The 14854-nt window shown below is 41.9% G+C and overlaps 1 protein-coding gene across 1 annotated transcript in view; it reads right to left on the reverse strand.

Moving 5' to 3' along the window:
- Nucleotides 1–14854, reverse strand: part of celsr3 (cadherin, EGF LAG seven-pass G-type receptor 3) — a 115509-nt gene that overhangs the window by 42542 nt on the left and 58113 nt on the right. Inside the window, 4 exon segments of the mRNA XM_030118563.1 lie at nt 9200–9368; nt 9642–9752; nt 11171–11356; nt 13583–13752. Of these exon segments, the coding sequence (XP_029974423.1) occupies nt 9200–9368; nt 9642–9752; nt 11171–11356; nt 13583–13752 (636 nt within the window).

Raw genomic sequence — 14854 nt, forward strand, 5'->3', positions numbered from 1 at the left:
AATGCGAACATCATCCTGGTCTTTGAGCCTCGTTTATTAATAGCTGGAGGAAAATACGGCGGGATGAAGCCACAACATGAAAACCCATTTTCATGAGTGGAAAGAAACAAAAGCAATAAAACTATATCCTGCTCAGGAGGAGAGAAAAGATGATTTAGCTGTAAAGACTCCAAGATGCTCAATATAAATAAAGTTTGGATTTGGATTTCATTTGAAGCACTCATGCATTTGGAATATCTTTCTCACATGACAGCATGGGTTTTCTTTCTTTATTCTTTTAATTGTTGCATGTAAAAAGTTTAAAACGTTCTGTTTAATTGACTTATTTATTCAATTTGTTTGTTTGGATGATCCCAACATTATTGTTGCATATTCATACCAAAACAATCCTGATCATCGTTTCTGTATCTTTCATCCACATCAGATGTAACAAACTTAAAAAGCTTATTATTGTTAAAAAAAAAAAAAAAAAAAATCCAATACATGGAACTGACATTGTATGTTAATCTGGCTCTGGGCTGCGCTGACCAACGTGTTCATCGTGGTGCGACTCTAGACTGACGAATCAGGTGATACGATCGCAAATGTGTTGAGAATTTAACCAGATGAACAATGACAGGAGACATGAGCCATGCTGAGTGGAAGTACTGTTGCATGAGTTCTACAAATTTGAGTGTTCAAAATGTGGACTTTTAACAATCAACATAAAAATATATTTATTAAAGTGTAAGAATTGAAACCTGAAGTAACTGATAGAAGATAAACACATCTGACGTGTCTGATCTAAAGAATAATAACTTGTATATCTTGCGAGGATGTGATTTCCTTGCATTTGAAACACTTCATTCATCTTTTGATTCATTTATTGACAGTAAGAGTGCAGTTTGTGAATTTCATGTCAAATGGCTCATTATAAGGACTGACTGGAGTTAAAAACCTCAGTCCACAACCAGCAGCCGTGAAGGTATCGTAGTCATCGAGTTCATTCACTAACTTCATTTCTGAAGTTTGGATTTACAGTTCTCATGATGTAGAACAACTAAAGACACAAAGGCTGACCTCAGGAAGAAAGAAGGAACCTTCTTCTGTGTTGTTCAGGAGAAAATACGCCAAGAACTTGATTGATTTTTTTTTTTTTAATGTCCAATAATACAAAATAGATTAAAGGTGCTGTAGGCAGGATTTTGCTAGTCAATGCTAATTTTTCTGTGTTTTCTTTGGATTAAATGTTAGAGTATCCATTGATAATTCTTTAGGAGTGTAGCATAATTGCACTACCGTGAGGGCGCAGCGTTTCCATCTGTCTCTGTTCTGAGCTGAAAAGGAATCTCGACAGCTCCAGGTATCTTTGACCAATCAGAAGAGCCCCTGAGGCTCGAACTGTGATTGGTCGAGGGGCGTTTGTCACACGTTCTTGTGGGAGGGGCTTAACTTGCGTAAGGGCGTGATGTCAGAGAAAACAGGACAGGATTGGCTGTGCTGGGTTTCAAATCGCCATCTTCGATGGGTCAAACCGCCATCTGCGGAGATGCGGAATCCTGCCTACAGCACCTTTAATGGTCCATGTTCAGGCATGAGCACCTTTAATTAGATTACCTGAAGTTATAAGTAATCATTTTCAGATAAATTATTTTCAAACAATATCTTGAGAATAATTTTTAAATATATGGTGCAATTTGATGCGGGGTTGGATAGACATGCCATCCACATGTAGGCCCACAAACTCCTGCAGTCTTTTTAAATGTATATTTCTATTTTCCAGTGGTTAAAATTTCTTTAGCAGCAGAACACACAATCAAATATTCTGTTTTAAAACTTTGCACACTAAAACCATCCGTTTCACACTAGGTTGTCAATTAAACTTAAAAAAAATATCAAGACAGCTGAACCATATGCAGCAAATGACATTTGTTAAAAACCATTAAAAATATCTGTGAAAGCAGCCACAACATGTCTCGTTACCTGACTGTATGCCACTTCTGACGGTTTTAGATTTGTGTTTAGATAAAATGTACAGCTCTTTACATAACTTGTATACCCATCCATTATTGCATTTCTCTCTTATCTCTCTTCATATACTGAAAAAAAAAAAACATCCCACATGCACAGAAGAGAAAATATCTCTGCCTTGACCTCCCATTCCAAGCTGTGCTTTCAGCCGGCCTTTCCAATTCAGCAGCAATGAACAGAAGGACGAGTCTGAGGAGTGACTGAGTGTGTGTGTGTGTGTGTGTGTGTGTGTGTGTGTGTGTCTGTGTGTGTGTGTGTGTGTTCTTGTATTTCTATCCTTGTTGGGGCCAAATGTCCCCACAAGGATAGCAAAACGTGGAACGACGTGCCTTGTGGGGACCTTTTTCCGGTCCTAAGTAGGAGAAACAGTGTTTTCTTGACCATGTTGTTGTTACTGAAAAAAGTAAAAGTGCAAAAACATTTCTTTAGGGTTAGGCTTTGTTATGGTGTGGGTTAGGGTTAGGGTAAGGGTCAGGGTTAGGGGCTAGACATGAATGGGAGTCAATGGATGGTCCCCACAAGGATAGAAATACAAGACTGAGCGTGTCTGTGTGTGTGTGTGTGTGTGTGTGTGTGTGTGTGTGTGTGTGTGTGTGTGTGTGTGTGTGCAGCTCATTGAGGTTTGCATTCCTCCTGCTGGAGTTGGGAAATCTGTGCAAGGTCTGCTGGAAAAAAATGCAGAAGATGTTCTGCTTTCAAGCCCCGCGGCCTTGCCTGCAGGTCTTGATGCACATCGGCTCTCCAAATGACTCCATTTAAAAAAAAAAAAAAAAAAAAAAATCACTCTCTCCAGCTATTTTCACTCAGAGAAATTACTAACTCACACACAAACCGCAATTTTCAAAATAAAAATAAGAAAAGAAATGAAAAACCAGGAGCACTGGACTTGCTTTAACCCTTGCTGAACCTTTTTTTTTTTCTCGTCGTGAAAATATTTTGGGAATTACACACAAGACAGAGTGACGATGATTGCAGCTTTTCTTCAGCCTCCGAATCACCAGTATTTTCTCAAAAACAAACACTGTAGCAATATAGACAAAGGACTGTGGTGACGATTTGTCCACTATTTGCTCCCTCATGATCCTGCACTCTCATTTTCTAACTATTGTTTTCCACTTCTGCTGCTTCCCTTCACACACACATAGACACACACACACACACACGCACACATTCAATCATCCTGTATCAGCCCTATACATCTTTACACTTTCACCATGGCAACTGACAGAGCCAGGCGGCGACGGCCTTGGCTGTTTTCAGACTCTCATAATGACAGTGGCCTTGTCACAACAATATGAGCCGGAGATGCAGTCAGAGCGAGGCCTGGAAGAGGAGGGAGTGGTGCAACGTGTGCACACACACACACACAAATACACATTTCTGCCTTTCGGAGTCGCGCTTCCTTGGAAAAGTTGTGGCCGCCGAGCTGCACACACATCCAGAGTGACTCACGCCTTCTCGCCAGCTGGATTTCTCGGCAGCGCTACAATCAGGAGCATCCAGTGAGTCATCCGTGCACTGAACCGTCCGCTCATCCACGCCGCATTTCTTCTGACAGAGCAAATATTGTGTGGGTCAGAACACCCAGCGAGCATGTGTTGGTGGAATAACACAAAATGACAGCGCCGAGAACCGAATCCCTCACAACGAGACGTGTGTGCGGTCAACATCTGGGTTCACGGGTGTGTGTGTCAGCATGGACGTGCACAGGAGAGCTGTTCACTGGTGTTAACAGTAAGTCTAGTGGGTGAGTCTGTAACTGACCTCTCATGTGGGATGAGAGGTGACCAACTCCTGGAGGTATGGAGGGGCATTTCCATGATGAGGCAGATTTTATACCTTATTCCAACAGGAAGAGGGAGCTGGTAGAGATGCTAGACTAGATGATGGATGGACGATTCATTCACCACAGCCGCTCGCCTTCATGCCTCTTGGAATCAACACGTCATTTGAACCTGTGCCAATGTTTGGTTAAACTCCCTTGTTTTGTGAATTCTGTACAACTGAGACAAATTCAGATGTAACACATTTGTTGCAGCCAGGCCGCCGCCAGATTGGAATATTTCTTTTTTTTTTTCTTGTTCACGTTTGTTGATTTTTCATTTTTATTTATTTTTTTGCTTTTAGTAGATGTAATAGAATCATGTTTTCTTCAATCTTTCATTCTCCTTGATAATTATTATTAAACACTGAATCAAAAAGCACAAATGTCTTATTACACTGAACACAGAGGTAGAGGAGACGTTCATCAGGCGTAAAACTCTTATTACTTCAGGAGACGCATACAGGGCAATCTGACCTCAGGTGGGCCAAGTGAATAATTATAATCCATAACTCTAAAACTCATAGTATTAAGGACAAAAAGATCAGCAGCTGAAATCAAGCCAACGGAGTTTCTTCTTCTTCATCGGGAGCTACAGAACCTTCTGATCACACTGAGCTTTTACTTGGATGTGTAACACCTTTGTTGTGGGTTTGTTGCGGTTTTATATCAAACTGAGAGGATATTTCTATCTCACATCTCACAGAAACCTGGGTTCCTGTGGTTTTTTTATGAAATAGCTCACAGTGTGGTTCCTGCTGAGCGTGAAGCAACAGGCAAAGAAATCGAGCTGCTATGGTGGAGAGAATATTTTAGCTGCTGAAATATTTCCTCCAGAGATGGAAAACACCCAAACAGCGAGACAGGAAAAAAAAAAAAAAAAAAAAACACTGTTAAATTTTTCAAGCGCTAATATGCTAATTCACAGGAATTTAGTTTTTAAACACTACAGTGAGGGTGACTCTGTTATCTTATTCTGTTAGCAAGAGCAATTCACTACACTGCAGAAGAGACTCGTGGCAATTAAAGACAAAAAATGAACTGTGAATGGATATAATAACTGGCTTTATGAGACGCTGGCGGCCACGTTTTCACAATCCTGAGGGAAACACAGTGGTGAAATGGACTGAGACTTCCCCGAGTTCGTAAACTTGTTGAAATAAATGACTCTACATGCAGAAAATCTCCTCACCACGAACCCAGCGTGCCACCGGGCCCTGCCACGAAACACAGCGGCCCACCTGTATGCTCCAAGAATTGATATCAGACCTGTTCAATAAATGACATTCCTGGATGAAGAGTCATTTGTCATCGAGGACAACTTTACCCTGATTCAGCAGCTTGACTACCTCAATAGAAACAGGAAATACGGCTTGAACCTCATAAATCTTTCCTTCTTTCTCCCAGAGGGACTGAGCTTATAACACTGCGGCACTAAAAACAGCCTCACTGTAACACCCACCTCTCTGACAAACTCCGTGTGAGCAAATATAAATCAAAATCAGTTGTTTTAAATTACAAACAGCTCTAAGAAAGCCAAAAACACTAATAAACAGCTGCTTTGTGCATAAAAAGCAGTTCAGTTCCTGTTCTAGAGAACTTCAGCAGGAATAAATTAACAAGGCTGTAATTTATCAAATTGAATCCAATCTTTAACCGGAGTGAACGAGCCTTTAAGCCACTGCAGAACAGCACACACACACACATACACACACATCCCGAGACACAGCAGGAGGCTGTGCATTGTCATGCAGAGCTCCATCTCTGCGTGGAGGGGAACGCCGGAGTGGGCGTGTTTTCTCCGAGGTTGTGCTGCTGTCAATTATAACCGAGACCCATTAAGCCAGTTTCAGGACTGGGCCAAAACACACAAACACACTCATGAAAGAGAATAATTCAGAGAGCACCTCTCTCTTCTCTAACTGCTTTTTATTAAACTTTGATTTGTCTCTAAGCGCCGCTCGTTTTATAACAGCCTCCATATTTAATGCTCATTGTGCTGATGAAATGTAATGATAATGAGGCTGAGACCGTGCGCGCGCGAGTGTGTGCGTGTACAGTACCGCTGTGTGTGAGTGTTCGTCGGGACATCTGCGTGCGTGCCCGCTCTGGAGCGCGTGCTTCACGTTAATAAGTCAAGGTGTTAGGATTAGCTTGCAGGCTGGTGCAGGATGCTACGGGGATGGCGGCGCCTCGCCGCTTCCTCTCACACGCTGTCAGGCCGCAGGCTTTCTTACTTTAGCACACTACACACTCCACGCTGGCTCGATCCTCGTTCACCCCGTCTACCTCTGCCTCACTTTCTTCACTTTTTCCTTAGAAAACTTTCCTTTTAACTTTTTTTGCTATTATCTGACAGAGGCTGCGAGGCTCGCAGCTGGAGCAGAAGGTGGATTATGTGCCGTTGAGGAGTTTAGTCACAGAGGTGTGAGTGACTTTTTATAAGAAGTGTTTCCTCATTTGCAGCTGAAATGTGCAACTTAATACAGTCCTCTGACTCCTGCTTTCTTCAAGAAAACATGTAAGGACTGATGCTTTATTTCACAAATGAAAATCAGCTGAAACAGCCAGAATCCGTTTACCAGTGTGGGCCTAGTCTAATCGCTTTCTGCAGGTAGACATTATGTAAAAGTCATGAATAAATGTTTATATTGGCCGTTTCTCCATGACAAACAGGAGGCAAAGTGTACAAAGACGGCACATGATCCTATCTGTTAAAGGCGAAGACGTCAGAGCTCACTCTGACACAGAAATACACAAGAAACCTCTGTGAGGTGAGAGATTACCTACAAAGTTGACTGAGGATGAATTCAATACAGGCAGCGTTTGCTTTTCATACTGTGAAACACGAGAACAGGTCCAGGTCTGCCACAAGCAATAATGCAGCAATGGCAAATAACCAAATGCCTGCAAATAATGTAATCAGCTGGTTTTATCGACCCCAGTAAAACTGAAGCATGAGAGAGTCTCGTCTGAAACAAGTCTTCGGTCTGCCTCGGTTTCATGAGTTCCTTCTCACTCAGTGTGTGTGATTGTTGCATTATTTCTTTTCACTTCTGTTTGTCTCTGCGTAGATTCGTTCCCAGATGTGTCACAAGTGTTTTCAGGCTGTTTGATTTGATTTACTCATGCCCTCTTTTTTTTTAATCCTTCTTTCCTCTTGCCCCAAAACTTTGTTTGTTTTACACTATTTCTGTCACCCTCCTTTTTCTGTTCATAAATCATTAACGTCTTCAGCTTCTTTGTTCCGCCTTTGCTCCTTTTTTTTTTTTTTTAAAATCTTTCTATTGTTTTCTTTCCCACTTCTCTCTATGTATAGTATGTTTCCCTTTTCTCTCATCTCTTCCTTCAAACATCCCCTCTTTCCTTCTTCCTTTAATCATGTTTTTCACATGCACATTAATTCTGGCTCATTATATTCACCTTACAAAGGAGATTTTGGGAGTTCGCCCGCAGTCTCTCTCTCTCTGTCTCTCTCTCTCTCTGGACGACGACTCATTATGCGAACCCAAATATCAGTTTAACCCAGTTAGAGCACGAGCAGACACCCACACAGACATGCACTCATCAGAATAACTCCTCCTTTCCGTCTCCTCCTCTCTCCACAAGTCAGGCCGGCTCCTTTCACCTCCGCTGCAGAACTGAGTTCTTGTACATCTAATGTCCGGAGCGTCACTAACATCAGGGCACATGTCGTGACTCTGAGCAAACCTGCGCTCCGACTGCATGGCTGCAGTGGAGAATTGGTTTTTGGCTGAGTCACTTGGACGGCTCATTTAACCCATGACGACCTGGACAGACGAGCGGTTTCCTCTCGAGATCTGGAGAACTCTTCATTGAGATGATGCTTTTCTTTTGAGTACAAGTCGAAAGCTTTACCGTCTTTATTCTACTCAGAAATCACAAGTGCCATTTTACATGGTGAATTAAGACATAAAATAAGGAAGCAGCCACATCAGTGGTACAAGGTCACACATACATTTTGAAACCACAAATAGTGTTCATATCATTTAAATATGGCGTTCTCACTGAATACATAACTTCTTATATGCTATTTTTTTAATCACATTACACTTCAGGAAAAACTCTGAATCAGTACTTTTAAAGAATATTTGATGTGATACTGAAACAAAAAAGTTGGTTTGACTTTGCTCCTTCTGTATCCTGTCTGTCTGCTCATTAATGGTTTGGATAATTTAGTCTGGAGTAGTTGAGACTCCACGAAAACAAGCCTCATTATAAACCAAATGAACTACAAATGGAGATGCGAAACAGAGAAACACTCCCTTTACCCTCAACGAGCTGCATTTTATTTCTAACCAAAACTTTGCACTTCAGTTACTTCAGCCTTTTTAATTGCCTCCGCTGTGTTTTCATGCATAAAGAATTCTACTGAGATCCAGTTTTAAAATGTAGTTTGAAAAGGCTTTACTGCTTCATGCTTTCATGTGTCAACACCTGGCTGCACAAAGAAAATCTACGTATATCTCGGATCCTGCGTCGTACCTGCCTTCTGTCTCACTCTATTGGCACATGTGGACAAAATTTCCAGATTTCATTCTAGAGCGAGAAACATCAGCTGTCATTTCATATTACAAGGATTTTTACTGTTAGAGAGTTTGGATATGTAAATGGTGCAGTAGCACTGCTGGGTGAGGCTCTGCTGGAGTAAAACATAACATGACATATTTATCCAATATGCTTGTAAGCACTGAATTTTGTATTCTTTTTTTCCCAAAACAACACAAAAAGCAAACTATTTAGAAAAAAGCATTGCCCATTGATTAAACTGTAACTCAGAGAGTTGCTGCAATCGAGGGTCAGTCGGTGCACTGACCGTGGGAACCTGGAACCCAAAGGGATCTTGAGAGCAACAAGCAGAGCATGTTTTTCAAAATCATGGTCAGATGAAATAACACGACTCATTCACACTCATTTTCATCTTCATCCTCTTCATTTGAACATTCCACAATCTCAAAAAAAAAAAAAAAAAAAAAACAATCTGCAGTTTTGTGCACCCAACTCTACCACAAAGGTACAGCCAGTCGCACGGCATCAAAATTCAAAGCTCGCTGCTTCGCCACAGACAAACGAGAGCAACTGCGCCTCAGTGAATATTCAGCAGCTTCACAGTCATTAATCCCAATCAGCCCACAGACTGCGTCCCTCTCCACTGCTGTTTTCCTCACTGAGCAGATACAAGGAAATATAACTGATATTCCCTCTAATATTCTGTAACCAGTCCCTACGCATGTCTGTCAGGCTGATTGGAAATTAGTAACCCTTGTTCTCTCAGAATAGAAAATAAATAAGCTTTATTAAGCATTTATCACTGACGTCTTTAACTGACAGAAGAGACTGACTCACCGGGTTCACATATGCAGGTGTGGCGCTCCCACTGGTCACTGCAGTGGCTGTGAGACGGACAGGGAGACGAGACGCAGGGGTTTCCCACGTTGCAGCCCGTCTCCACTTTGACGGCTCTGGACGGGCGGGGCAGGGCGGGGGCGTCCGGCCGCACACCCAGTCTGATGCCCTGCGCAGGCCGAGAAAGAGCGGTTTGTTGTGATCTGTGTACTTCTGAGCACTTTTTGCTAATACTGAAGGATTCATCCTGCTGCCATCACCGCACTGATGTAATCTGCTGCCTAAAAGGCCCCTTTAATCCTGATGTTATCTGCCTTTTTAAAACCATCTTAATTTACTTTATTTGTTCGTTCTGTTTGTTGCTGACTGTGAATAAATTCCTCCTGACGCATAATGAAGTTATCTTGGAAAAACATGGGAACTTGGCCGTGTCCATCCTCACCTGTATGCATCCTTTAATCCCGTTCTGCACCTCTCCGGAGCCCAGCACTCCCCCGACATGCAGATGTTTCACCTTCAAACCATGAATCTCATTTCCCACTATCACCGTTCCCTAATGGGAAGAAAGAGTAGAGAGGGAGGGGGGGGCAGATGAAGGCAGGAAGGACAGAGATTATTATTAATAGCTCCATGCTAACTTGGAGCCATATTTACATAAATTTATTGACTAAGACGGGTCTCTGTGTTTTTATTGGTTTACGAACTGAGGGAGATGAACTTCATTGATTTCTATGTTTTCATTTATGACTACATCACCGAGCGGAGTCCATTCATTACGAGGCTGATGTGAGTCAAACAGGAGAGACAAGTGTGTGAACAGGAGAGAGGAGTGTGTGAACAGCAGAGCGGTGAATGATTGACTTCATTAAACTGAAGAAAACAATGATTTGCCATCGCCGCGCAGAAGGTCAGCGCTCGGCCGATAACGCCGACGGGTCCGCTAAAGCGACTGGGCTCAGGAGAGCCGCGGAAGCTGAATGAAGGAGTCCCATTCATCACTGTGGCAGCAGCACTGCGCGAGGCGACGGAGCGGAGGGCGGGAGATGTCTGATAATAGCGGCGCGCACGCCAAAACCTTTTCAAGGCAAGTGACTGGCTAATTGGCAGCTTTGCTTTTTAAGAATTTTGGATGTGGAAATGGTTTTGACGCTTCAGTGATGCACTTTAAAGACGAACCTGACGGAATGCAGATGGAAGATTTAACAATATTAACGACAAGAACACCAAACAAAATGATTTGTTTTGATTTGAACAGCCAAAACTGATAAGAATACTCCTTAGATACTCTGTTTTTGTGTTACTATTGCAGAGAAAACTGGTGGGCTGAAGTGAAGACTGTGGACTGCTTCTATTGAAGGAAACTAATAATAAAGCCTCATGGAAACCTGCTTTCACTTCTCTGGGACTCCAGCACCTTCTGCTGAATGAAACAGTAAAGACGATGCCCGTCTCCTGTCTCCACTCGTCAAACAGACATCATCCAGTATGATTTGAAATAATAATCCAGGGGAGATTAGAGCAACTGGGATTAGCAGCTCTCTCAGAGCCCCTAATTCAGAACTGGGTTCCAAGAAAACGTGTTTGTTTGCATGTTGCAGCATCGAGAAGAGTGTCGACAGCAGAATGTTGTCCACTGGAGACGGCTGCAGAGTTGAAATACCCAAATCAAATCAAATGAAAGAACTGCAGCTCAATCAAAAACACATTATTTTATATTTCAGGTAATTCATGGTGTTGGCTTGAGGAAAGTAGATAAAATGAAAACCTTGTTATTCATTTAAAGCTATACTTGCAGGCAAAAACACAATGATAATAGCTGCATTTACAGTTTTTTTTAATATTGTTTAAGTACTTATATTGAATGGCCTTGGACATTTTCCTCTATGATATGTTCATTAATTTGCTTCTTCACTACTGGAAGGCTAAAACATGTCTGCAGCATCCTTCCAGGCCTCTTATCGAGAGCGCTACCTGATAGAGTCCGAAGTCGAGCCGCAGCGTGGCGACGTAGCGCGTCTCTCTGCCGCTGCGGACGTCTCGCAGCTCCAGCTGGAGGTCGTGCCACCGGCCGTCTGCCACATGGACCTGATCCAGGCGCAAACGCACCGGCCTGGTGGAGCCGCGGGTCACCGAGAACACCAGCTGACCGTTTATCACCTGAGGGAGAGCGAGGAGCAGGGCCAAAAAAATAAACAGAAGGAAGAAACGCACGACAACCGAAAACGTACGCGTGGGCGTATCCGTTTGTCTGTGTGTGTGTGTGTGTGTGTGTGTGTGTGTGTGTGTGTGTGTGTGAGCATGAAATCCAATGCCTCGGTGGCACGATTGCCAAGACCCAGAAAATTCAAAGCTCTGCGTCGTTGTCGCATTTGAATTTGTAATTATACACTGGATAATTTGAGAAACAAAATAAGCGTTTTGAGAGATTTGTGTTAAACAGAAGCTGATCATTTAGCATAAAAACCATAAATGGCTCCACAGTAAACATAAGACATAAGTATAATTCCCATAACTAGCGTTACGTACTTAGCCGACACAGTGTTTGCATCCTGTGCCACCTTAAAGTGATTGGAGCTAAAATATGCAGCGCTCAGTTAAACCATGAGATTAAATTGTTGATGGTACAAAACCTGCCTTTTAGCATAAATGCAGCTAAAGCTTTCTGAGCAGCTGAAAATGAGCCAAAGGAGGGAAAAAAATGGTTTCTGCTCTTCAGACCGAAAAAAGTCTCTCGTACTGAGAACTGAGATGTTTTAGGAAACAATTACCTGAAGCAAAGCCTCATTTTTAATATGCAAATATCTCCTAATTCATCTGTACTAATACGACTGGGCTGGGAGACTTAACGCTAAATGCAATAACCTGCTGATCGCTGGGTGCAGGATTAGGTGGTAAAAATCAATGAAGAACAAACTTTAAACTCAATTATCTACACACTGGTTGTGTAGGAACAAACAGGGCAGAACAGTTCACACAGACAGCATGGAGACGCAGTCGAGGCAAAAGCATTGCAGGAAAATGAAGACTTTAGTGTTTTTCAGTGGCAATGCCATAAAGTAACATATCCTTTTCACAAAAATATGCAACGGTTCATGTTTCTTTCCTCTTGCTGTTTTTTAACCACTGCTCTGTTTGTTATGTTGTGCATTTGAAGTAACGTTTAACATGCAGCTGAGGCGTTAGTCTGAACTTATAATTAAACTGAGAGGCCAGTTTTAAAATGTACAGTATCAGACTCAAAGTTAATTATGATAATGATAACTTCTGCATTGATGTTTGTTTTTTTTTTTTTCTGCTTCAACTTCTAACTGCTGCGGATGGTGTAAATTTAACCTTACTTGTCTTGAATGAAACAGTGTTGTAGTGAGATTCGGAAGTGTTGAAACATGGAACGCGATTATCAAAAGCACAAATATAATCACAGTTTACTCTTGAATCATGCATCAAATAACACTACGGCGAGCCACCATGATATTAGTGCATTAAAGTGAAGCGCTCACACACTCTAAAAGGTGTAAAAATAAACTGACAGATGAGAAATGAGTGAATGCCTGTGTGCCCCAGGGAGCATGCACGATCATACAATTATTTATGTGAAGACAGTTTTAGGTTAGACTGAGTTGGATGAAGATTATGGATCTTTGTTGAAATTCCACATAAGATTTACAAATTGCACACTCATGTAAGCAGACAGCATTTTTAGTTTTGACACATTTTGGATCTGTGCAACTGAAAATAACCTCATACTTTAAGAGTATTCAAAAAAAAGTATTTTGAGTGCGTTAGATTCTGTTGCACTATGCAGTGATTGGATGGAAATTTGAGGCTCCACAATGATTAAATTGGTGTGTTACTGCAAATAAATAGACTTTAAGTTTAAAATATAGAAAGAAAATCTTAGAATAAGGTTAGCAAATAACAGTCGTGGGCGGCCAGCTGGAGAAATGCCTCTCGCCACAATAAAGAGGTTAGGTATGTCTTCCAGACTGAGTAAATGCTATGTATAACTACAAACTATTTGTATTGGTCATTATAGCATCTGAAAAGATTTGTAAAGGAGGGGCAGATCATGTTAGGATGTTACTGTGCTGAGGCACATTTTCTCACCTGGCTCACCACAGCTTTTTTTTTATTTTTTTGGTCAAATTCTGATTTATTTGCTGTCATGTTTGATAACTTCCTCTGCCACCTCATAAAACTGTGAATGATCAAGCAAATCAACGCTAAATCTAATTGGTTTCCAGTAGAATCTTGTGTTTCAATACCTCTGTTTACATGGGATGGCTGACAACTGAGAGCACACTCCATTTGCGTCACTGTGCATCATGCGTCGGGCTGGACCTTCGTAAATCCGGCACGGTGTGTTACTTTGTGTGTGTTCACCTGGAACAGCAGGCTGGTGTACTGTCCAGCCTGAGCCTGGAGCAGCGTGCCCTCTCGAGCCCTCGTCCGGAACACCAGGCCCAGATACCAGGGAGTGGAGATGGTCACGTCGTTCTTCAGGTCCCACCAGAGGGCGCTGTTTCCCAGGAACCTGTGCGCATGTGGCATCACTGTGGCGGGAAGCAAGAGAAACATAAAAAAATCAAAACAATTTCAATTCAGTAAAATGAAAAGCAGTGATGACGTCACTCATCATGGAGTTTATGCTTTGTTCATTTTAAGATCCAAACATCTTCGCTCATCATAAAACCATTCACTTTGCTCCTGGTTGGAATTTGGGTCAGAGGTCTGTCAGGTACCATTTCTCAATTTTCATAAATGTTTCAGTCATTGTTCTATATCCTCTTAATCAAGTTAACTTTTATTTCCACAAAAATAAATCTGAGCGTAGAATTCTTTGGTTTTATTGTTGAAAACATTGCTGTGTAAAAATGACAGGTTATGAGTACAAAAAAGTCTGAAACTGTAAAGATTTGTCACTGATATTAAAAAAGAAACACAACAATTTAACTTCATCCCACAACAGCACTTCACTGTGTGATTTCCCTTTAGGGTTGGACGTCTGTGCTTTCAATCAAGACATGTCAGTACCTATGAAGGAGGAAAAGCTACCTTGAATCCACCGGGGCTACACATTGTCCTCTCAATGTGAGGAATCTTTCAATGTTTATTGAGATCAATCACAAAAAGGAAAATACTCAGTTACCCCAAGTGCACAAATGTGGCTTGGTAGAAAATCCTCTGGTAGATTTTATTGCGTCTCCCTGTGCTGAGTTGTAGTTTTTAATCATCGGGTTCCCTTTTTTCTCTCTCTCTCTCTTGTCAATGCACGTCAGTCACCAAGGTCGAACCGGCCACGCCCTGAAGCTGCCTTCCATGTTCATTGTGTTTACACACACACACACACACACACTTTTCATAAGCCTGCAAGCTGAGATGGTCCACACCGGCAGCACAGAAAATGCCAACGAACCAAGACATGAATGAACTCTTCGAGTTTGAGAGTTTAACTAATTAAGGATGAAAACAACCATCGTTGTTTATCGTTTAAACGACAGCTAAATAAGAAAGAGCGACAGGAAGAAATTGTTACCTGCAGCATGATGAGAGTTACAAAGAAATTAATGGGCCATAAGTGTGTAATCAGTGGCAACTAAAGATCACAGCTGCATTAACAAAACAAAACAATCTGATCACTGCTAACTGTTGTTT

This window comes from Salarias fasciatus, chromosome 20, assembly GCF_902148845.1.
Source record: "Salarias fasciatus chromosome 20, fSalaFa1.1, whole genome shotgun sequence".
Lineage (NCBI taxonomy): Eukaryota > Metazoa > Chordata > Actinopteri > Blenniiformes > Blenniidae > Salarias > Salarias fasciatus.